The following is a 25369-nucleotide window of genomic DNA, read 5'->3' as shown; positions in this document are numbered from 1 at the left end:
CACTCAGTACTTCCTGATGCATTTACTCAGGTAAGGGGCAACGTGACCTCAGAACCTTTCAGGTAAATTTTTGTAGTTCCTAGATTACGCTAATTATTGTGCATTTGTATCAAACCTAGTGGCATAGTAGCATACACAAGCTGCTAGTCTGTATGTACACTTTTCTCACTTTTAATAAACAATGTCCAAGCTAATACCATATAAACTGTAAAAACTATTGAAATATTAGTTAAGACCACTTCTTCCTGTTAAAATTTTAGAAGAAGATGGATTTGCATGTGCAGATACAGGTGTCACTAGATCTGTCGAGGAGAAAAGATTTTTTGATATGTATAAATTCAAAAGCACGAATTACTTGTTTGAAAATTGTTTTAGCTGATCAAAGTGCCTCAAGCCAAAAAGTGCCTTTATTTACCACAGATGTTTTGATAGAGGCCAGCAGCATAAATACGACCTTCCTAGCTTTGGCAATTACTAAGTATAGTCTATTGGGTGTTGACTTTTTATGCAAATCCCAAATTGTCCTGGATCTTTCTGGTAAATACTCTTATTTTAATGAAAGTTCAAAAATAAAGTTTGACCTATCAGATGTGATGGTGCCACTAAAGTCAAAGATACCTCTCATAATATGTTGCGAGATGTTGAAGGAACGTGCTTGTCACCTCAACATTAGAACAATCTAAATGAACTACTTATTGCCCAGATAGATGTTTTTAATCCACAAGGGGAGGCCACAGAGATGCATATAACCGTTAAACCAGCTGTAGCACCAATTTCTCTGACTCCATTTCGATTAAGCAAGATAAAAAGAGATATTCTCAGGCAGAAAATAGACCATATGTTAGAGCAAGACGTCATTCAGGAGTGTGATAGTCCGCGGACAGCTCCAGTTGAGAGACCAGATCGCTTCATGAGCGTTTGTGTTGATTACCAGAAGCTAAATCAAGTGACAAACAGTGACAAGTACCCAATGCCTAGGATCGCTGTCCTTCTGCAGTGTACAAAAGAAACAAAATTTATGACATCAATTGGCTTAAAAGCGGGGTACTTACCAATCATAGTAGCAGAGGAAAACCGTGATAAAACGTCACGCTTTTAGGCTTTTTAAATTTAAAAGAATGCCCTTCGGCGTTAAAAATACTCCCGCCATCTTTCAACGGCTTATTGATAAGTTTGAGGCTGGTTTAGATCTCAATTTGATAGCATATATTGATGATCTTCTTGTATTATCTAAGATTTTTTAAGAGCATATTAAGGATAAGGTAGATGTGGTATTCACCAAATTGCAACAATGTAACTTAAGAGGTACATAATAAGAAAAAATGCATGTTTTGACATGAGCAAAGTAAACAATCCTTTAACAAATTTGCCAAGTCTCAGAAAACTGTAAAAAAGCTGCGCATATTTGTTAAAACTTGTGCCTGGTATAAAAAACTCGTGCAAAACTTTGCCGCTATCGTGACGCCCTTAACGGATCTTACTGCTGCAAAAATGCCTCATTCTACGACAAGCAATTGAAATGATGCAAGTGACACTGAAGCTGTTTTACTTCAGGAAAGTCCTCACATAAAAGGTCTATTAAGTACGCTAGTTGACTATTCTGTGCAGCTAAAAGGAACTACAGTACAATGGAAAGGTAATCACAGGCAGTCATTTGGGCAGCAAAAAGATTTGGAGGATACATTGAAGGACAAATTGTGACTATCCGAAGTAACCATCAGCCCTTACGGTGATTGCTGTCTATAAAATCACCTACTGGACGTATTGCACGTTGGGCACTGAAATTGCAATCATATAACCTCAAAGTATATGCGAGGAAAAGTAAATGTTATGCCTGACATACTTTCCAGGTTGCCAGTACCAGATGAGTAAGAGGTTGGCATTTGTAATGTGACTGTTCAAAAACCTAGATATTTACCTGCAGATATTCGTAAGGATCGATAAGGATCAGATGGAGCATCCACAATTTGTGTTTTTGTTTCTTTTTTCTCTCCTTTTTTTATTTACGTCACTCCAACGATGTATCATGCTTCACAACAATAAAATATTTAAAAAGTAGAATTTACTATTATTTAATATTCTAAGCCTAAAGGGTACACTATCTTCTATTTAGGAGGTACTGGAATATTTAATGAAATTTTGCAAATTGAATATTTTGGAAACTTAATATAATTTTTTTTATGTTTTTTGTTATATCGGGATAAACTTTTTAAGTTTTGAGTCATGTCGTTGTAGGTTTTAATGTGATATTATTATTATTATTATTAAAAAAAAATATGAAAATAATATTATGCCACGTTGACAGATTTATAATAAAATCACAATTTAAATATTTGTCTATTAAATGCGATACATCGTTGCAAAGGGTTGACAAAATAACCCTTTAAATAACTTTCTAAATCCATAATGGCATTCATTCAATAAAACTAAGTAGAAAATGGTTTCAAATTATCGAGAAGTTGTAAATAAAATTTTAGTACAAAATCGCTTTCTAGATAATATTTACTTTTTTAATAAACTACATTTTTAAATTGTTCATAAATAAATATTATTCTAGTTTTTTTTTAAATATATTAAAAACAAGAATTGACAAATTTCTAAACTAAATGGGCTTTAATTGCATGTATAATAACCTAAACATTTCTGTAATTTAACTTTTATTCTCTCTCTAAGAGTTTCCGAGACAGCAAACATCACAAAGGCATAGGCAAATTATATATTATAGCTAAAATTTAACTTTTTTCAAATTTTTATAAAAAAACTGTATAAATATTCAAATAATCTGTTATTAAATAATTATGTATTTAACAAATATGAAAAGTGCTGAGTAAAAGATAAAACAGCATACATATCTGCATATTCTATTATAGTTAATAAATATATAATTGACTGTCCAATGGTTTATTTCATGCGAATAAATTTAATAGTAATATTTTATAGACCTGTTATAAATCACTTTTTCCATGTGGACATTTTTACTTATTTCTTCAATATTCAGAAATAAGTGACGCTTTTTTAAACATGTACATCATTTCCAAAATATGTTTTTTTAATATGTTTAGTAAAAAGAGTTATTTTAAATCAGCAAACTAATATCAGGAAACCACATAGCACCGCTTTTTAATAAGTTCCCAAGACACTTTGCTTCTCAGAAACTTAATAACAGTAGCGCTATAAAGAGCAGGTTATGAGATAATATGTTATATGAGATTTTTGCTTTATAACTTTTCATGCAGTATATATATTACCACATGATGGACATATGCTGATGGTTTTTCCTTATCATTTTATTTTACTAAAGTTATATTTGTATTATTTTTCCGGAGTTTTTATGGTACACATTTATGTTATACATATATAAAAGAAAATTGAAATAATATTGTGGTATTACATTATTATTAATATTATTATTTTTGATAAATGAATTAATGTCAAATCAAATATTCAGTGTAATGGGCGTAATAGATATATCCATGAAAAATGTTTAAGCATTGAAATGCGTAAATTACACCTGAAGAAATCAATATACAAATACGAAATAGGAGAGTTAAAAGTTACGGAAAATGAGTTAAATAAATGATGTTATTTAGTGTAGTTTTGTAATATCGGTGCAACTTTAAACAAAGAAGAAGAACACATCTTTTGCAAAATAAATATGCACTATTATTTTTATATTGTTATTTTGGTTCAAGTTTATTATTTTTTTCTGATTATTGCCAAAAGAAACTTAATATGAAAAGTTTATTTAAGTTTGTCAAGCAAAGAATACCCTAATAAATTCAAGCATTTTAATAAAAAGTTTTCAAATTAACGATAACTGTATGCACATAAAAGTATTTTAGAATAATAGGTTTTAGTTTTGTAAAAACTATATTTAATTTTTTTTCCTAAAACAAGAAAAAGCTTTAAAAAATTTATAAAAAAGTCGTCAAAAAGTATTTTTATTTATATACTATATTTGCAATCGAAGAAGTTATTGGTATTTTATGATTGGTAGATTTGAACATTTTTCAACAGTCGCCATTTCTCCTAAACAGCTAGAAAACTACTAAAACTATAATTTCAATAATAAACTATGGCTTAAAGTTATAAAGCAAAATTTAACTGATCTAAAAAAAATAAGGTTTTGATTTAAACCTCCAAAAAATTTAAAATTCACCTTTATTGGTTCACTAGAAAGATATAAGAATTTCAAGTTTTTTGAAAAGTTTCAAAGAACTACACATAAAAATTAATTAAAAAAAAGACAAATTTTTCAAAAAAAGACTTTTTGTTGCCTTGTCACTTCTTAACATTGATAAACCTCTTAAACAATACAATCGCTACAAGTGACCGCTAGAAATATCAAACTATGAAAAGAAGAAAAAGAAGCGTTAAAGTTAACTACTATTTGTGACTTAATTTATATACTTTCTAGTCATCTTAGGAAATATGAAGTTATAGCGCTGAATAGAGAACAACATGTTTAGAGGGAAATTGGGGATAACTCAAAATAGCCCAAATTCAAGTTATTTGCTTATTTATGAAATATAGTAAATATTTTATATATTTTTAAAATATATAGGGCTACAAACATTTTGTGAACGGCATCCTTAACTTCACGAAAAAGTAGCATAGTGTCGCGAAAACCGCATCCCCTTAACGTTGAAAATAACGGAGATACCACGCAAAAACACTTAGAATGTACATTTCATCATCATAATAAATTGAACAATATCAATATTGAAATTTAGCCGTTCCTATTACAGTTCCTCCAGATATCCTGGACTATCCAACTAGTGCAGATATGATCGTTGATGAAAATGCAGATGTATTCCTACGTTGTGCCGCAACGGGTTCTCCGTTGCCTACTATAACCTGGAGAAGAGAAGATAGTCAGCCCATTAAGCTAATTAATGGCTCGGAAGGTATAAATTTAAATTTTCAATTGCATGTTTTATTCAAATTTTTTATACCTCCTAAATTCAATTTCGCCGTATGCGGGTAAAGAGCATCCCTAAATCAAGTCTTTATTAACTGTAAGATTCTTATTTATCCATTTTTATTTCATTGACTGTGAGCAAAAACAGGTAGATGGGATTTGAAAAAGTTTCGAATTAAAAAGGTCAGACATTGAATAGGGCTTTTCAGCCGTTCCCGTTTCATCAGATTCTTTGAATGGAAAAAGAACCTGAAGAGGGAAATTAGCATTTTCCAACAAAACTGTGTTTTTTCATTATATAGTGGACCGTCTAAGCTTGATCTATTTTTTTATTCGTTTTATTTTGCTGCAGCTAAATAAAATGAATAAAAGTTCAGTTGAATCCTGAAAGTCTGTCTGGAAATCTAATTAAAATGGATATAAACTTGAAACAGGGAAAATAAGAGGGTGTTAAGAAGGTACGCTAAGTTAAGCTTTCTTCTATTTTTTTGTCTCTTATCTAACATTTTATAGAATCCATAGGATAAACATTGTAAAATTAAAAAAGTATTCGCAGAAAGAATTTAACTAAAAAAAGGGGATTAGGCTTACTTTACGTAATATTTTTTACAAGAGGTTTAGAAAAATTTGTTTTCTTGCAGTTTTAGAGATAACAGGAGAATTCTTAAACATGACGAAAGTAAATAGAGATCAAATGGGAACCTACATGTGCATAGCATCCAATCGGGTACCACCATCTGTCAGCAAGAGGATATCTCTATTAGTACAATGTAAGTTATTTCTTTTAAAATCACTCCATATTAAACAATATTTTTTTGCATATTTTCATATTTATTATATTATAATCTATTCTTCTAGATAAAAATAATATGATTGGAGTTTACAATAGTGGTATGATGGGAAGATTAATATTCTCTATAATAATAATAATAATAAATATTTTTTATTTCCATAGAAGAAACAAAATAAAATACAAGTTTACAAAATCTAGTAATAAATTTACGCAAATAAAAGGCCTACAAATTCAGAATTCTGCCATGGCAGATTCTGGTCTTTAACATTGTGGCCCCACACTTCATTAAAAAAATGGTAATTTCAGTAACGCTCATTAACAGTAACGCTTAACTAATAACTGATTAAATACAGCTTTTTCTTTAATCATATACCTAATAAACCTACATATAAAAGTTCTAAATTCTAAATTTGACAGTTTAACATCAAGCAAAACAATACACATTCCAAATACCTAAAAAATAGATTAAATTTTTTGTTAAATAACAAAAAATAGAAAAATTATTACAGACAATAAATAAATAAATAAAATGATCCAATACCAAAAATTGACCATGAGAAAATTCTGGAAATTTTTAAGTTCCGTATTTCACCACAAGAGGGCGCAACTAAAAATTAAATAAAAGAAACGTCTTTTTTTCCGAAAACTTAAATATTAACTTATACTTTTGATATTATTTTTAGTAAGCCTAGATAATTTGCTATAATTTTGGTTCATGAATTATTGACGTACGAAGGATAGTAGGGGTGGGGGAAGCTATTGAAAGTGGAATCATTAAAATCGGTGTAAATTCTAAGCCACTTATTCGATTTGAGCAATTCAAAATTTATTTGCAACATAAATGTATCAAAATAATATATTATAACCCCTTATAAGCCCCTTATTAAATATAATCTATTCTTTTTTACATAATTAGTAAAAAGTATAATAAAATTTAAACCAAACATGTAAAAAATTTAAAGTAAATAATAATTTATGTAAATATCACCTTTTGAGAAAAATCAAAATAGTAAATCCCCTTTTGAAAAGAACACAATTTTTTCAATGTAATTTACTAAGGATATATCACGTTTTGTTTCGGTTTATGATGGTCAAAATATGAATTTTAGCACAGACAAACGGATTCAAGACTTAGTATAACAAAACCCAAAAACGTGAATATCCCCTTTTAAAAAGACACTCCTCATATGATTTATTTTTAAGGTAAACAATTTTGGGTTCCAGGTACAGAGCTAGTAAAAGCGCTGTGTTCTAGTTAGGTTTATGTTGCTTCTAGAAACTAATTTTAATTTTGCATTGGTTCCCTAGGTCTGTTCCAAAGCACTAGTTTACCTCTTCACATTTAGGAAAAGGAAAAGTTACTAATTTCTGAAAGCCAATTTTAAGTTTTTTCTTTAGAATTTACCCTATTAAATTATAATAAAAAACATAGAGGACACAAGAAAAAACATAGTTTAATCTCCTCATTTAGCCTGCAGCGTATATGCGGTATTTAGCAATAAACTAAAAGTCCCTCCTAACAAGACAATTAATTTTTATTTTATTTTATCTGATGTTCCGTCTTGAGTTCCGTCTTCGTTGAGCTCTTTATTAAAGCAACGGCCGAGTTGTATAAAACTAGTTTTCCGAAAAGATCTTCTAATTGGCAAAATTGGCCTCTGGCACGAATCTTTGTAAATTACTGTTGCGAAGTCCGTCTGCGAAATGTAATAAAATTCAAATAAGCTTCTAAAATGTCATTTTAATTTCGTTTTAAACTACGACATTTAGAATAAAAACGGTTTTGTTTTATTTTTAATAAACAGTATTATTTATGTTACTTGTCTTTTGATTATCTCACAAGTTCCAATTATGGCAGCAAATATTTCAGTAAATTATTTAAAAGTTTTCGAAATCTTTGTGTGTGGATTAATTGTAATATCACTGTAATCATTTAAGAATATGGAACGTCTGAACTTTCTCCCATACCGAAAAATTACACAAACTGCACCCAGAAAAATGGTCTAATTAAAGTTTTCGATTGGACCTATTCTTTTATGACAATTAAATTTTCTGATTACACTAATCTACTCAATTGTATTAAGATGGCGAAAATCATCTAATTAAAAAACACATTATTGTCAACACATAATTTATAAATTGCAATAATCAAATAGTTCGATTAAGTTTATTTGGTTCACGATTAACGATAATATTCTATTAGGGTCATAGAAAAGGAACGATAAAAGTCGTTTGATTATAAGTAGAGAAATAGAATGTTGTTGACTTTATTTTCACAATTTTATTGTAACAAGCCAGATTTACAAATTATTGTATATCCTTACATATTATTGTCTTTTTATACTTGTAATTATCCTTTCCTAAACAAATAGTCGTAGTTTTAATAAAATAGATGTTAATATTCATATAAGGTGATTAAGGATTTTTTTGTTTTTAATGAAATAAAAAAAAAAAATAACGAAACAGTTCTGAATATCATTAAATTATTAAAATCTATTCACAGACATACATTTAATAATAAGTTATAAAAAAAAACACAAAAATTATATTTTTAATGTGAAAGTATATAATATGCCTAGAGATATTATCCCTTTATTCTTATAGGATGATTTATAGCCTCAAATATCGTTTAGGAATAATTCAATGGAATTACTAGGTAATTCTCATTATATTTTTTCTGAGATATTGAAGGTTATAAATTCTAATAATAAAGCGATTTGATTATCACAATCAAAGAGTTTTGCTGTAATAATCTAAGTTTTTTATTGTGAGAACCGAGCAGTTCGATTGCCATAATTAAAATTTTTGTTAATGGTCAATAATCAATTTTATAGCTACAATATCCGATTATAGTAATCCATTTACTTAATTTGTTATTAAAAAAATATCTCCAATTAGTGGGATCTTGGAGACATATTGAAAAGGAAATAGAGATTTCAACACGGTTGACATATCGGAAGCAAATGATACTGGATGAAAGAAAGTCGTATTTTTGGTCAGCAAAAAGTACAGCAAACATGTAGAGAGCAACCAGGCCATCAAGATTGATGATTTGACCATCACATTATTATCGTATGATTACTTAATATGAGGGAGATTGAAATCTTTATAGATGAAGAGTCTGTGGCCGGTAAATTTATTGCGAAACGATTCACATGTGTCACAGAACAATCTGTATATTTCCATTGACAAGTTGGGTTAAAAGCATACACAACCAATGATGATCTTACGTCTTCGTAAGTATTAAAAATTGAACAGGAAATCAATGTCGAACATGTTGGCTTAAGTTATGTCATCAGTATGTTGTCGAGCCTTCAAGTATATTTTTGACTGCATTTTTTAATTCTATTAAAATTCCAGGGAGCTTTAAATTATTAATTATTAGCCAAATTTATAAAAAAGAATCTTAAGTGATATTTCTTATTGTAAACCAGTAAGCTTAAAAAACACATTTAGCAAAATTTCCGAAAAGGCTTAAAAGGATACCTTGTAATGTAATTTCTTTATAAAAAACAACATACTTAACGAACAGCAAATTAGTTTTAAAAAAATATTAAATATGGCTTAGCCAAGGCCTTTGACATTGTGCTCCATTCTGAACTGCTCAATGAATATTCCTGAGTGGATCGGAATTAGGGGTGTAGTATTGGGGCCCTTTGAAACTTATCTTTAAGAGGTCAGAATTATAAATTTTTTAAGGGCTTCAAGCACTGTGCGAATTGGTGCTCCCTAAGGCACACTGCCTTAGACTTATACTATTTATCCTATACATTAATTTTCCATTCACTGCTGTAGCAATGCCTTATCCCGATGACACAGTCCTATTTGGAAGAAGTTCATGGAACCAATTGAGAACGAAGGTTAATGATATTATGACTATTGAACATAAGTGGTTAGCCAAACACAAATTTTCCTTAAGTGTTTCAAAAACAGTATACAGGTTGTCTCAGAATTATGGGATCAAACTTCTAGGGGTTATTCAGTGCAACAGTAAAAAATATTTGAGTATAAGGATCCACGTCCGGAAAAGTGTTACTGCGACTCTTAGACGCATTAGAATTTAGAAAGACGATAAACTACCTAAATAGAATTCAACGTATTTAATTTTTATCTTTTGTACATAATATAATTACAATAATTGTGCAAATTCTTTTTCTTCAACCTGAGTACATGAATTTAAATGTCGCACATGATTTCGGCGGACTTGACTAAAAATTTGATATCGGTTCTGTACCTACTAGAATTTCGTACGCCAAAGACTTTACATATTATTACGGAAAAAATCCGGTGGTGTTAAATCAAGTGACCTAGAAGGCCAAGAAGCTGTTAATCCAATGGTACCCAAACCGCTGAGCCAAATCCTCACGTACTTTTACAGCAACATTTGCTGTCGAACGTTTATTTATATATATATTTGTTATATATATAGTATATTTTTGCCTTTTATATATGATGATAATATCATGTATAAAAGGCAAAAATTAAATGCATTAAATCCTATAATAGACATTTCATCGTCTTTCTAAATTTTAACGCGTCTTAAGGCTGTAGGGCCGTAGTAACACTTTTCCGGAAATAAGTCCCTATACTCAAATGTCTTCTAATGTTGCACTGAATAACCCTGTTTTTAATCCCATAGTTCTAAAATATCCTGTATATCACATTTTTCGTAACAGATGCCAACCGGCCAAACAAACAAAAATTTCATAAAAACGAGGTTGAAAACATTAAACGCCTAGGCTACAGCAGATGAAAACTCAAAAACGACACCACACATTAGAAATTTAACGCTTAAAATTGGAGAACTAATTTATAAATTTTACTTAATTAAAAATATCTTAAGACATTAAATATTGAATTAAATTGTAATAATTACTTGTTGGATCTTTAATATGCCACGGTAAAGTGACGGGGCGACCTATATAACAACGCATTAGAAATAATACAAAATTGCATTCTAAAAATAAGTTTTAAAAGAGAGTCTCTCTTAATATAACAATAAAATTCCTAATGTTAGGTCTTTTATATCTGCATGCAAATTGCATATTTTGTTATAAACTTTAAGTAAAAAGTAATCAGACAACTAACTATACCATTTCGAAGATTTGAGTGTTGTAAAAAACTTTTATTCATCGAAATTATAATACCTTAAAAGAATACTGTAAATTTTAAATTGTATCCATTTTTTAAAAGTTGTTAACTCAATACATAAGGAGTTAGGTTGAAAATATTTAATTTCTGTTGTTTCACTATAGTTTAGGAAACGTAAATATGCATTATAAGTTATGCATCTACAGGTGCTTATACCTGGGTAACTTTTAATATACTATAAAATTATCCTCTATTATTCATATTTTTGAGAACGAATCGATAAAATAAAAAAATAAAAATAGTACTATATAGAGAATAAAACTATTTAATTCAAGGGATCACTCGACCCTTATTCTCATTTAAAAAAGATGACATCAGAGAAACTCAATTTGCCAATAAATGCCCCTCCTCAATATTAAATTTGACGTATTCGGCCGTTTTTGGTCAACCAATTTATTTCTTTAAGATTTTAATATTTTCAGGGTAGACTGTTTTGTCTCGGACATCCTGGTATATTTCTGTAACATTATTACGTTGCTATATTATGAAATTATTTAGTAAAGAATTGAAACTCTCCTTTTATTCGACTTATAACATTAACTATTTTTAGTTTTTAAGAAAATTAAAAAGCCCCAGTAATTTAAACTTCATCTAAACAATAACAGGACGGAATCGCTTTACCGGTAAATAGTGGAAATTGCGCAAGAAGACTATTAACAGACGCAACTATTACCATTAGCTAATAGCATGTGCAGGGCAATTTGGCTTACGTCTTGCCTTAAGCAACACATGAGGGTTTATTAAGCACCCTACAATAATAACGCCGTGTTTTGGCTTAGCATCTATCTGCATATTAGTAGTTTGCTATTGGATCGGAAGCTTCTAACGGCTTGATATGCTGGGATGACTTATTAACGGTAATACTATAATACAATGCCGTGCAACACCTCCAGTTATAGGTTTTTATTTTATTTTTCTGTTGAGTTCTCCCCATATATTCTAACGAACTAAAAATTATATTCTGTACGAAGTTTCTTGCCCAAGGTTGTGATGACCAATACATTGTTGGTTCAAATAAAATTTAAGCCTCGGTTTTCATGTATTAAAGTTTCGATGGTTATAAGATTATATTTGGCACCCAAAATGTTGGCCGTTAGTGTTAAACTAAAACATCGTGTATTAAAAAAAATTATTTAAAAGCAGAAACAATATTTATTCATTTATTTAGGAAATCCATTTATTTATATACAATTTACAGTGGATATTTAAAGGTGCTTTTTTAATTTGCGGAGATGTTTTAACAGGTGTTTTTTAAATAATAAATTCTTTATTGACGTTTGATAAGGGTTTTTGTTTAAAGAGAGGAGTCTTACCGTCGCTGCGTTAAATTTAATTTTTTTCTGAAATTTCGATTATAGTAATGGCTGACAATTCGGACAAAATTTTTTTTGGCGTCTTATCGTAGATTTTAAAGCATTCTATTTATTGTTTGTTATCACAGTTTTGTATCGTAATACGTTATTTGTCATATAACGCACGCATGCGTCACATATATTTTTTCAAACGGTTCTTCGAGCCGTTTCTCTATCGGTGATCTAGAGTTCATTTTTAATCAGGATAACTTCTAAAAATTACTTCATTAATATAAAAAGCAACGCGAGCATATTTTTCTACTCTAACTTTAAGAAATTAAAAGTACCGCTTTTTTAAAATCCTCAATAGATATTACGTTCCGTTAAATAGCAGACTGCGTAATTAACGATTTCATGATTATATCTTTTCTGATTGATGTTATTGTAAATTTGCCTTTACACCATTAAATAAATTATAGCCTATGTTCAGGCTCTTTACCTAAACACAAATTCACTGTTGAAGCTTGTACCCCCTTTTTGTTCTATGAAACAACTTTTGTGCCTAATGTTTCTATACTGATTTGTCACCACTATCCTTTGACAGGTTTGACAGTGATTCTGAATTGTGGTTGATAGTAAGATGGCTCTAATCGATTTTAACGATGGGTTTCCCACCTTTGACGCAATTTAAACATAAACATTAAAAAGGGTACAAGTCTCCCCCTTTTTTAAAATATTGTCCTAAATATTTAAAATAAGTCCTTTTAAATTAAGTGGTATGTCTTGAATGTTCTTAAAATTTGTGAAATCACTGACAAGTGAGTACAATACATTCCCTAAATTTAAAAATCCTTTTTCATAAAGAAAAAAATACATACAACTCACTTTTAGTAAACACTGATGATGGCTCATACGCCGAAAGCGCTTAGCTAATATAATAAACATTTTGCCCTATAAATATCTGATTTGATTATTTTCTTTGACTGTTTTTCTTTCTAGTGCAGTTTTTTTTACAAGTGACAAGTTTTTAAATAATAAAAGTTTAAATCATTAAATTTTGCTTGATTACCATGACTAAACTAGTTCTCTTTAACATCTGCTCTCCTTATTTATATTTACTCTACAGAGTGTCCCAAATTCGAGGGTGACCATTGGAATCTCGGAAACCGTAAGAGTTACAGGGTCGGTTAAATAAAGGCAAAGTTGCGCAATTTGGAGCTTAATAAAATGACGTTTAAAAAATGTTAAAGTTCTGGATACTTCCGGAGTTATCCGAAAAAAATCGAAAATTGTCAAAATCGTTTTTACCTTCTACCGACTTTATTTAAAGAGACATCGGAATACTAAATACAGTTTTTCATTGCCACTTTTTGTGTCCTACAACATGGTCACCCTCGAATTTGGGACACCCTGTACATTTGGGTATTAATTAGTTTCTTAACCTTTGCTTTTCAACATATTCGCAGGGTGTTTCTTTAAGCGTGGATCTTGGCCATATCTCGGGAACTGACATCAATGGATTTTTTCTTGACGAATAAAAGTGGTTGGAAATTATTTTAAAGTTCGTAATGTTGCCACTAGGGAACGTAATTCAAAGGTCAATAAATCAATTCTAATTTTTTCCAAAAAATACCAACTTAAGCAACTTTTTTTAAACATATTTAAAACCCTAAAATATTTGTTATGATTTTGGTCGAAGTTTCATTGGCGTACCAGCTTTTATAAGGTAGGGGAATGTGGTGAAAGAGTAATTGTTTAAATGGCTATTTAACTTTAAAAAGAGTTATCCGATTTTGTTCAATTTAGGCTTATTTGAAAAGGAAATGTAAAAAAATTTAAATACGGAATCACAGTGTATCACACATACTTTTAAATACAGTATAACAGCGAAAGTTTTTAGTAAAATTGGTGAAAAGCGTGATGGCTTCGTGAACACGTCAGCGACAAACTTCGGAACTAAAGTGGCTTAACATGGAAAGCAGATATTGATTAATAAAAATAATAACAAAAGTACGCATATAAATAATAATAATAATAATAAATGACCTTTATTTTATACTTGGCCAGGTTCAATAGCTGTTAAACCTAGTTGAACCTAAAAATTATACATACAGGGTGGCCATTTGAAAACGAAACAGAGCCTATTTTGGGTCCCTGAGAACATTTGCGAAAAAATCCTCGGACCCGCCAATTTTTGATTCAAGGGGGAACCATTTTTTTGCTAGTTTCGCCCCCCTGAGGGCAAAGCCCTACCGGGGGTGACAAGGGCCCCCAAAATTTTAAATAGAACGGGGGGTCGAGTGATACCTTATTTTGAAGGTATTTTTATGTGGATTATAACCCTAAAGTTTTAAATCGTTACTATTTGCCTAGTCGATACAGGGGCTAATAAAAGTTACAAAAACATGTCAACATTTTTTATGAAAAAAAAATGCTTGTAAATTTAGCAGTTAAATAAATACAAAAAATTTTGTTCTCCTACATTGTGAACCGTACTTTCTGTTGTTTTTTTTTAATACCCGGTATCTATGCCAATTCTGCAAGGGAACTCTTGGTTATTGTTGAGACTGTTATTATAGCAACATTTTGAAGTTTGATAGTGGTTGTCGTTAGTTAGTTACAACATTGAGTGTATAATGGTTTATTCACTTGCTGAAAGAGTTAAAATAATTGCTCTTTTCTTTGCGAACAATGAAAATGCTAATAGAACTGCCCAGTTTTTTAACACACTACAACACCCTAATCGACAGATCCATCGCAAGTACATTTTGGAATTGGCTCAAAAATTTAGAGAAACTGGGTCTGTGGCTAATAAAAAGCGCGAAATGGATAATCCAGTGGTGAATGAAGCTTCAGAAGTAGCTATTTTAGGCCATATTGTGCAAGATCCTACACTGAGCACAAGGAAGTTATCAACCGTGTCTGGTATTAAGAGAAGCAGCATTCAGAAGATATTAAAAAAAAACAAGTTTCATCCGTACAAAATGCATCTCGTACAAGAACTAAACGAAGACGATTTTGATAGGCGAGTACAATTTTGTGATAAAAAACTATATCTGAATAAGCCGCCAATGATCCACACTTTCTATTTAATGTATGCTCTTCTGACGAATGTTCCTTTTTTCTAAACGGTACTGTGAATCGTCACAGCTGTCGCTATTGGGCTGATTCAAATCCCAGAATATTTCGTGAGGTGCATACACAACATCCTGAAAAATTAAATGTTTAGGCTGGTATTTTTGGTCAACATATCGTAAGCCCCTTTTTTTATCTTTTATCTGGCAATTTAACAGGAGAGATGTATCTGGAGTTATTAGAAAATACAATTCATCCAATATTAGTGGAGATACTTAGAAAATAACGAGTACTTGGAAAATCATCTAGTATTTCAGCAAGATGGGGCGGCACCCCACTATGCTGCAAGGGTTCGTCAATATTTGGACCAAACGTTTCCAGGACAATGGATTGGAAGAAGAGGAGGTAACCTCCTCGTTCCCCGGACTTAAGCCCGTTAGATTTTTTTTATGGGGCCATTTCAAAACTAAAATTTATGCTAGTCAGCCAACATCGCTAGACCATTTGCGATAAAGAATAATTGATGAATGTCGTCAAATCACTCCAGAAATTTTGCAAAATGTACGGGAAAGGTTTGAACAAAACCTGTATTATTGTATAGAAGTCGAAGGCCAACATTTTGAACATTTACTTGATTGATTTTATCTATAAGCCCTTTATTTAAAATTATACTTTTTAACATTTTTTTGTAACTTTTATTAGCCTCTGTATCGACTAGGCAAATAGTAACGATTTAAAACTTTAGGGTTATAATCCACATAAAAATACCTTCAAAATAAGGTATCACTCGATCCCCCGTTCCATTTAAAATTTTGGGGGCCCTTGTCACCCCCGCTAGGGCTTTGACCTCAGGGGGACGAAACTAGCAAAAAAATGTTTCTTCCTTGAATCAAAAATTGATGAGTCCGAGGATTTTTTCGCAAATGTTCTGAGGGACCCAAAATAGGCTCTGTTTCGTTTTCAAATGGCCACCCTGTATATATGTATATTAACAAATTCTCAAAAATATAGTATTTTTTTTATTTATTATATTTTTAATGAAAAATAATAAAACTTTAAATATAAAAGACGCGAAGTTTTAATATTTTTTATCAAAAATATATTAATAAAAAATTACTATATTTTTTAAAATTTGTTAATATACATAAAGGACAGTTATTATTATTATTTATATTTGTACTTTTATTATTATTCTTAATGTTTATTAAAAAATATTTTTTTCTGATATCCATCTATAGTTTGGGTTTCTTTACAACTATTGGGGGAATCTTTAATATTATTAACAACATTTTTATTGATTTTTTTTAGATGTATTACAAAAGTTCAAGACAAGAACGGAGAAAAAACACTTGTATTAATCCATTTTTTAAATATAAATTTTAAATGGTTTTATAAAATTTATCCATTAATATATTAGCTAAATTTTTTCTTTCAGGAGCTGATATTTATCAAGTATAGATATTATTAAGTATAGTTTATAAATTAATAATCATTCATGAATAAATAAGTAGTTTATGAAATTACTATGCAAACTCTCATTTGAAGAAAGATGAATAATTTTGCATGTATTAAAAACAATCAATAGCATTAGTAAGTCATTCAGTAAGCATATACTAGTTTTTCATTACTAAAATAATGGTTTTATACATGTTACATTTATTGCACTTCTGAACTATTTGGGTTCATCTTATACCAGGTGAATTTTTCTTAGACCAGGTGAACTTATGTCAATCACTGGCCAGAGTGTAAATAATTTGTTTTTAAGTAAAAAATTGGAGAATTGGTTCATTAATCTGGTTTTGTAAAACTTGTACTTTCCAAAAAAAAACAACAAAATATCATTTATAGTTTAGTCAAATTAGACTTTGATGAAAACTCGATTAATATAAGAGGCACAATATATTATTGAACTTGACCATTACTGTAGAGACCAACTGTATAAAAAGCAAATTAAAAAAAAATTGTACACAAGCAAAATTCACTAAATCAATTAGACAATTTAAAAGGAAAATCTTATTCTCTTTTTGTTTTAGTTCCTCCATCTGTCTGGATTCAGTATCAATTAATCGGAGCGTATCAGGGACAGCGAGTTACACTCGAATGTCATTCTCAGGCTTTTCCTAAATCGATTAATTATTGGGCTAAGAATAGTGGAGAAATCATTCCGCACAGTAAGTTTTATTTATTTTTAAGGAATCTCGTGCTGAAGTGAAAGCTAATTTATTTTCAATTAATTTGAAGGCACGAAATTTGTACCGGAGATCATCGGAGAAAACTACAAAGTGCACATGAAGTTGACCATTAACTATTTGGGTGAGCAAGATTTTGGTATATATAAGTGTATTGCGAAAAATCCGTTAGGAGAAATGGAGGGATCCGTAAATGTCTATAGTAAGTATCTTCTTATTTATACTCATATTGCTTTATTATGTTAATTTATTTTTTGACAGAAATTCCACATCCAAATTTGGCAGCACCTTCAAAGGATAAAAGTAAGTGCAAAGTGGTTATTTTTAGTAAATGTAATTGTTTTACACCATCATTTTTCTGATTTAGAAACCTGCTTAAATATTTTTATATTGGCAACACTAGTTTTAAGAGTCTTTGACACGCTTTTACGCTAATTATAAAATAAACAATATAATGTAAATAAATATGAATGAAAAACTTTTTTTATTTTTCAGGTGGGCTTCATGACAAGTTGGATCAAGGAAATCAGCAATGGCCCGATACCTCCCAAAAAGGTTTCTTATTAATAATTTTTCCCGTTGATTTTTAAAATCATTCGCAGCTTTAAAAATGCAAATACGTAATAATGATAAAGAATATTTAAATGAAATTCATAACTTTCTAAATCTTACAAAGCGCTTAGCAAAATATTTATATTTTCCGTTTTTTTTTGTACGATTTAGTAGCTAATTTAGAACGAAGATTTAGTAGCTAATTTAGAAGCATATGTGCTCTAATATATTAGCCGACTATATAAATTAAACGAAATTATTTAATAAGAACGGTAAAAATTCATTAAATTTTAACTCTTTCAATAAATTTCAAGGTTTAACTAGAGATTTAGAAATATTTCAAGAATATATAACAAGAATTTACCTACAGTCCTTTACTCTCTATATTATAGCAGCAGTTCTATTAATACTGAAGCTATCCATAGTCATCAATTTTAAAGATCTCAAAAATTTTTTTCATTCGTTTGAAGGAAAATTATTGCACGAGCTGCGATAATGCTTCCTAACTGCAGTTCTGCTCTAAAATATTGATTAAGGTATCTGGGGCTGAAAAGTAAACAATCTAAATAAGTATGACTTAAATAAAACATAATAATAACAATAATAATACTTTTATTATTCCATAAAAATAATGCAATATTACAATAATCATAATACACTTTATACAAAAAAAAACAAAATTCCATAAAATAAAAAGCAATTTCAGCTTTCATTCTTTACACAACGAAGGGGATATTGAAGCCTTGAATTAATAAGATTCTATAAATAACGGTATATACATTAGCACTGCTGATCAAATATTAGGACAAGAAAAGGCTATGAAATATTTAATAATACTTTACGGAAATTAGCACTATAAAATTTTAAACAATAGATAATATTAATACAAATTAATACATAGTAAGGACTAAAAAAACTAAATCTAAACTACTTCTCAAGGACCAGAGAGAAGGTTTCATTTCATATAGTTTTTAAAGCATGCTGCAAATCTAGTAAAATTATGATTTTAAATTTGTTTATGGTTGTTGCGATCAAATATGAATAGGACTTCTTAAAAAGTTGTTTTTTATGATTTGGCACTGTTAAAATGTATTGTCCTTGAATATTTAAATTATGAACATCCGTCCGAAATCTAATCTTATTATACAAGTAGGGCGGAAGATTTTTGCATTTTTTCAATACGGTTTATATCAATGACTTTCAAAAAAGGACCATAAACCAAACCTGCAAAATTAAAATTTAATAGTATTAGAGATTCACATAATAAGGCTGTTGTCTTTAAACTCAGTGAATGACTGTGTGCGTAAGTTATGAATGTGCATAAACATGATTATTTAATCAAAATGACAAAAGCTTAAGAAATATAATATAACATATAATAATATCATAAAACTGTATACAGAATAGATAGGACACCCAATATTAAACAACATATTTTTTGACAAAATCAATACCCATGCCACCAACTCATTCTACTAATATGCAAATAACATAAGAAAATACACCAGGATTAGTATCACCTAATTATAAGCAATAGGCTAGAAACTCTACTTTACAGTATTCATTTTCAGGCCATAAGTCAGAATTATTACACCTTAAAAAACTATACTTGTCTGCAGAACTATTAGTAAAATACTTAGCACTTGTAGAATACCATAATAATAACGAACACATTGTGTTAATTAAAAAAATAAAGACTCCGATTACAAACTTCTCTTAGTCTTTTACCCAGAGAATTAACTAATGTTCCTAGCATCATATAGTGAACCCAAAGTACTTGCATCTTATCAGAAACCTCAGTAGAAATATTTTTGGCTGTACTTCTTCTATCGTATATCCATATGTAAAATTTATTTAATTTTCTACAGTTGTAATATTAAACTTAAACTCTTTATACACTCCAACTTTTGAAGGGTAGCAAAAGAATAGCTTGCTGTTTCCACATGACCCATGATCGAAAATATTAATCCTTGATGAAAATTGTAAAAGCGAATGGTGGTAGTTGTGGCTAACAATATTTATAAAGATTCAACTGAAGGAAATAATTGCAACATTATTTGCCAAATGTCATATTGATAAGGGATAAATATTTTTTTTTATGATATCGAGATCCGGGTTAGTAAATTTGCGTTCCACGTAAGAAATTAGGAAGGTCGAAGGTCAATATTTTTAAAATTTATTACAAGAACATTCAGCGCTTATAGAATTTCATAATAACTCATCCAATTAATTTTTCCATATGTAGACTCATCTTTCTATTATTAAAATATTGTGATAAACTTATCGCATTCCTCTCTGCTCAATAAACATAAAGAGAATGTGCAATATTCTGTAATTTTAAATTTGCTTTACATTATGTATATACTCTTTTACTCATAAAAGCTTCCATAGTTAGAGCTTCAAAATTACAAAAAAAATTCCCTGCACTGAGGCAATGCCTAAATCAATTGAGCTATTAAAGTAATTTAGCAAGTTTTATTAAAAATGAAGAGCTTTTGCTTTAGTACATATCTTTAAAAAGAGTAAATAAGAATAATTTCAAGGAAAATACGTAGACGAGGTATCAATAATCTTTGTCTTTATCTTATAAATTTCTATTGTTTAAGATAGAATATGGTATATTTTATTTATGAAAAATCATATTGCTGATATCTTATAAATAAAACAAATAGTTTTTAATCTTTCAAATTCAAACATTCTCGTCATTAATATTCCCATTTATTTTATTATTAAATTATAATTAATTTAATTTTCAGTGACAATGAAGATTCCTCTACAAGAAGACATGAACACAAGTCAGGCCAGCAAATCAAGACCAACTGATTGTATAACTTTTTATAATATTATTTCACTTTTTATTTTATATCGTTTATTTTTTTGTAGTTTTACATAAGTATTAATCTATAGTTCTAGTATTTTATTAACTTGAATATTTTTTAAAAATATTAGATTACCTGGTTTGAATCTGGTGGTGACTTTTTGTTTTTATGGCGAAGAAATTAAATATGGCTGAGTAAACACATCAAAAGAGCTCCTTTCTGAACCTCTATATATACATATAGTATAAATACTATTTATATGCTTATAACTTTTTTATATACATACGTAAATGTGTTTTTAAATTAAGTTTTATATGATATATTAATTCAATAGTTTATCCTAATTTTTATTTAATTATATAATAAAATTACAGTAAACAAGTCTACGAGCATATTAAATAAAAAATATCAAATTTTTTCGTGGGTCTATTATTTCTTCTACTTTTTATGCATCTTACCATATAAACTACACAACCATTTTAATGGTTAGATAAATACATATCCTTTTTCTCAGTCATGACTATTTCTTTAACACAAGAAAAGAAATAAGAAGAAAATCACTCAGGAAACCAAACAAAATGAAAATAAAACATATTAAAGTGGTCACGAAAAGGAATCCAACAAATTTGTGTTTTTTTATTTATCTCCTTAAGATGTTTTTGTGCCTTTATATTTACTAGAATTAATTTACACATTGGCTGTTCGAACCTATTTGTGATACTTGAATATATTTAATGTTGTTTTGATCTAAAGAAGTCAGAACAAGGTCTCATCAATAGCAAACGTTATTTCCTTGTATAAAGGATTTAGTGTTTAGAGATTTTTCTGAGAAGATCTACCTGCTTGCCGTTACACTCAAATTATCTGGATTGGATAAACGAGTATCTAAACAAGTCATTTCGTAGAGATGTATTTGTAATCAATATACTACCCTTTCTAATTCTCTCTACTTCGAGGGAGATATATATATATATATATATATATATATATATATATATATATATATATACGATATAATACTGGGAGATATCTCTACTTCGAAGGTTGGCAGTCATTATGGAAATTCTAACTCTTGTACTAAAGCAATCCATAGAAGAGCATCCAAACCACTCTTAATTTTCAATGCCAGAATATACGTTTTAATAACATTTTTCTTTTCTTAATTTTACCTAGCTCAATCAATTGCAACAAGTATTTCGCTTCTCTTAAGATTTGCCCAAGTACTCAAGGTTTCAGATTTTAATTTTATTTAGTACGGAGTTTTTTAAATATTTTAACTATAACTTTGTCTATTTAGATTTCTTCCATATATCTACATCTTAAAGCCTTGGCTATTGTCGATAGGCCTACATTTAACGTACAAGCTTGAAGACTGATCAAAAAATTGCGGATTAACCAATCGCAAACGTAAATCTAAATTTAGTTATGTACTACATATTTTTGTATTCTAAACAAAGTGGCACCTAGCTTTTTTTAATCTTCAGAGTTACTTCGATTTACATCGAATATAAATCCCTTAGTAACTGCATGGCTGTTTCATTGATTGATTTGATAAGATGCATCTTATCTGAATCTCGTCTACCTAGATATTTTAATTATATCAGAATTTTTTTCTAATCGAACAGGCAGAATCTCAGTAAGTCGCTTAACAGCAATCAAAGATGTTAGAAATGTAACGTAGAATAAGATAGTGAGTGATATGTACTATTGTTATTATTATTTATTATTTTGAACAAATAATCCTAAAGCATATAAAGGGCGATACAGAGGGTAGAACCGACTTGCAAAAACTTGCAAATAAAGAATGATAAGTAAACTCGTTTAATACAGCACATCTTAACCATTAACAAAGAGAACACTAAGTTTATAAAAATTTCTAACCAGCCAATAATGGACATTTTTAAAAAATGGTTGAAATACTTAAACAAGTCTATAAGTACAATAAGTGAACTATAAATATTGAATTATTAAAATAAATACTATAATAAGGGGCCATCCATGAATTACGTTATAATTATCCAACAATCTTCAATGGCTTTTTACTGTTGATTCACTAGTGACTTCTTATTCTTTTGTTACAGTTAGTTAAAGTTTTCGAAGAGAGATAAACATCTAATGATCCAGAAAAATAAAAGTACAGTGGCTTTTTATTTCTGTTCGGTCAATGGCTTTTCGCTTTTTCGTTTAATCCATGGACATGAAATTGACCTAAATCTATAGTATGTCTTTTTTTAAGAAAAGATAAAGGTCTGATGGGTCTATAAAAACATGAATTCAATGGCATTTCAAAAAATCTATCTAGTGGAATCAGGTAAACTAACTATACTTTTCAAAACATTTTTTGGACAGCCAATGAAAGTCCATTAAATAAAAAATATTTAAAATCCATTGGCTTGCACAAAATTATTATCCAGAATATTTTCATAATTAATCCATAAACATTTCAACCAAGTTTGGTCCAATGCAGGACATCCATTGGAGGATGGCTACTATTGAAGCTCTTTTCAACCTCCAAACAGACAATTTCAGAAGCGGAAACGTCAGCAGCAATAGTAATAAATGATATTTTCATACATTTTAATGTACTGCATAATTTTTTATCATTGAATTTACTCATTTAATCTTATTTATTTATGTATTTATGCTATTTTTTAACTTAAATTTAATAGTTTTAATACTTTATAAACAAATTGTAATTTAAGTTGCCATTTATTTTGTATATAATTTTATTTTCAATTTTAATCTGTTCTTGTTTCGTTTTTTTTTTGCCTTTCATACATATATATGTGTATGTTCGTGTTTGTTTCTTACATTCAACTTTTCATTGATTTATTTATTTATGTATGAGAGATTTTACTTATACAAGATTTTCCGAATACAGGGATAAATTATAACATACAATATTAGCAGCCTTAAAAATTGTGATGGAGTGATAAACGTTTATTTGTGTTCATTGGTCAATTTAAATAAACTTAAAATAAATTTAACTTTATTGGAAAAACTATTACTAACTTGCATATGTAAATCCATTAGTATAATAATTTAATAATGATTTGGTTCGTTACCTTAAAAAAAGAAAAAAAACATAAGTCCATATTTATATCACCAGTACTTATATGGTTTTTTTTTATTATCCCTAAAGCCAGAACATGAAGAGTATAAAAAATACTAAGCTCTTATTATTTTACTTCTTATATTTATAAAGTAGCAAGACTACAATCCAATACATCCCTTGACAATGGTAATTGTCATTCATTTTGAACTATGACATTACACATTATTTTAAATCTTCCTCTGAATGGTAAACTTAATGTTAAAGATTATAGAATGGAAACGAGAATTTACATGAATTATATTAACTCAACAAATGAAATAAGAATGGAAAATTGGCAGTCAACAATATATCTGGCAGATAATGTAAAAACGGCAACAAATAGTTTCCTAGATATTTTAAAGAATAAAATTTCCAAGCGTACCAAAATAATTAAAGTTGGTAATAGAATGAATGGAAAAATAAATGGATAACGAAGGTTCCATTAAAAAAAAATAAGATAATATACTACAAGATACAAACTATTGGCAGTCGCAAAGAAAAGGCGTCCAGTATTGATGGACTATTGGGGATGATATAGCATATCCTCTAGCTTACCCAATAGGCAATTTTTTTGAATCTAGAATAATTTTCCAAACTTTAAAACATCAAGTAAGTATACCACTACATAAAAGTGGCGTGTAAGAAGACGTTAATAACTATAGCCCATCTCGTTACTTTCGAATGTCGGAAAAATTTATGAAAAAAATTTAAAGAAATTAATATCTTTCTTAGTAAAATACTGTTTTGTCGGATAAACAGTTTGAATTTTGAGTAAAAATATCAATGGAAAATTATATTCTGCAGTTAGTAAAGTGCCTGTAGGACATTGTGTATAAATCAAAGCCATCACTTTGTAGATTTGTTGATCCCTCGAAGCCTACCTACTTAAGCAATAGAAAACAATTTGTGACAATAAATGATGTAAAAATTATTTGCGGAGTACGTCAAAGCAATGTCATTGGACCCTTATTGTTTATTTTGTATGTCAGCGAGTTACTTAAAATGAGTACTCTGGGACAAATAATAAGATACGCAGATGATACTGTCATATTTTACTCTGGTGATTCATTTAAAAGTTAAGGCTGAAAAAGATTTTAGAAAAATTAGCTCTAATTAAAAAAACTACCTGTGCTTAACATTGATATCTTATGCAACAAATTTGTCCAAAAAGAAGCCAAACGGTTAAAATAAACACATACATTTTACTACCAGAAAGAGATAAAATGAAATATTTATGACAGTTAAAATCGGATAAAGACGCATCTGAATTGACAAATAAAGTAAGAAGTCTCTTATCTAAATTTATACAATCTAAAGAATTTTTGGATTTAGAATACTTGAAAACGTTATATTATGCACTTAACCTATATGGACTTAATGAATGGGTTAAGATAAGGAGCTGTCATAAATGCTTTTTTGAAGTTGTCCAGAAATGAATAAGATAAAATATATATAGTGCGGCTCTTAATTGTCCCTTCCCCTT

General features: G+C 29.2%; 1 protein-coding gene across 2 annotated transcripts in view; it reads left to right on the top strand.

Annotated features, from left to right (window-relative positions):
* The window catches only part of LOC126736495 (neurotrimin-like), a 95145-nt gene extending 73936 nt beyond the window's left edge, over positions 1 to 21209 (top strand). The window contains exons 4-10 of one of the 2 annotated variants that reach the window (XM_050440882.1): positions 4749 to 4907; positions 5563 to 5691; positions 17266 to 17403; positions 17474 to 17623; positions 17683 to 17724; positions 17917 to 17976; positions 20730 to 21209. In XM_050440882.1, the coding sequence (XP_050296839.1) occupies positions 4749 to 4907; positions 5563 to 5691; positions 17266 to 17403; positions 17474 to 17623; positions 17683 to 17724; positions 17917 to 17976; positions 20730 to 20866 (815 nt within the window). In that variant the 3' untranslated portion in view covers positions 20867 to 21209. Of the gene's footprint in view, positions 1 to 4733; positions 4908 to 5562; positions 5692 to 17265; positions 17404 to 17473; positions 17624 to 17682; positions 17725 to 17916; positions 17977 to 20729 lie in introns of both variants that reach the window. The other variant, XM_050440877.1, reaches the window with a different exon arrangement.
* Positions 21210 to 25369: the final 4160 nt, after the last annotated feature.

This window comes from Anthonomus grandis, chromosome 1, assembly GCF_022605725.1.
Source record: "Anthonomus grandis grandis chromosome 1, icAntGran1.3, whole genome shotgun sequence".
NCBI classification, from domain to species: domain Eukaryota; kingdom Metazoa; phylum Arthropoda; class Insecta; order Coleoptera; family Curculionidae; genus Anthonomus; species Anthonomus grandis.
The sequence above is the reverse complement of the archived record's forward strand: the minus strand, read 5'-3'. Positions and strand labels throughout refer to the sequence as shown.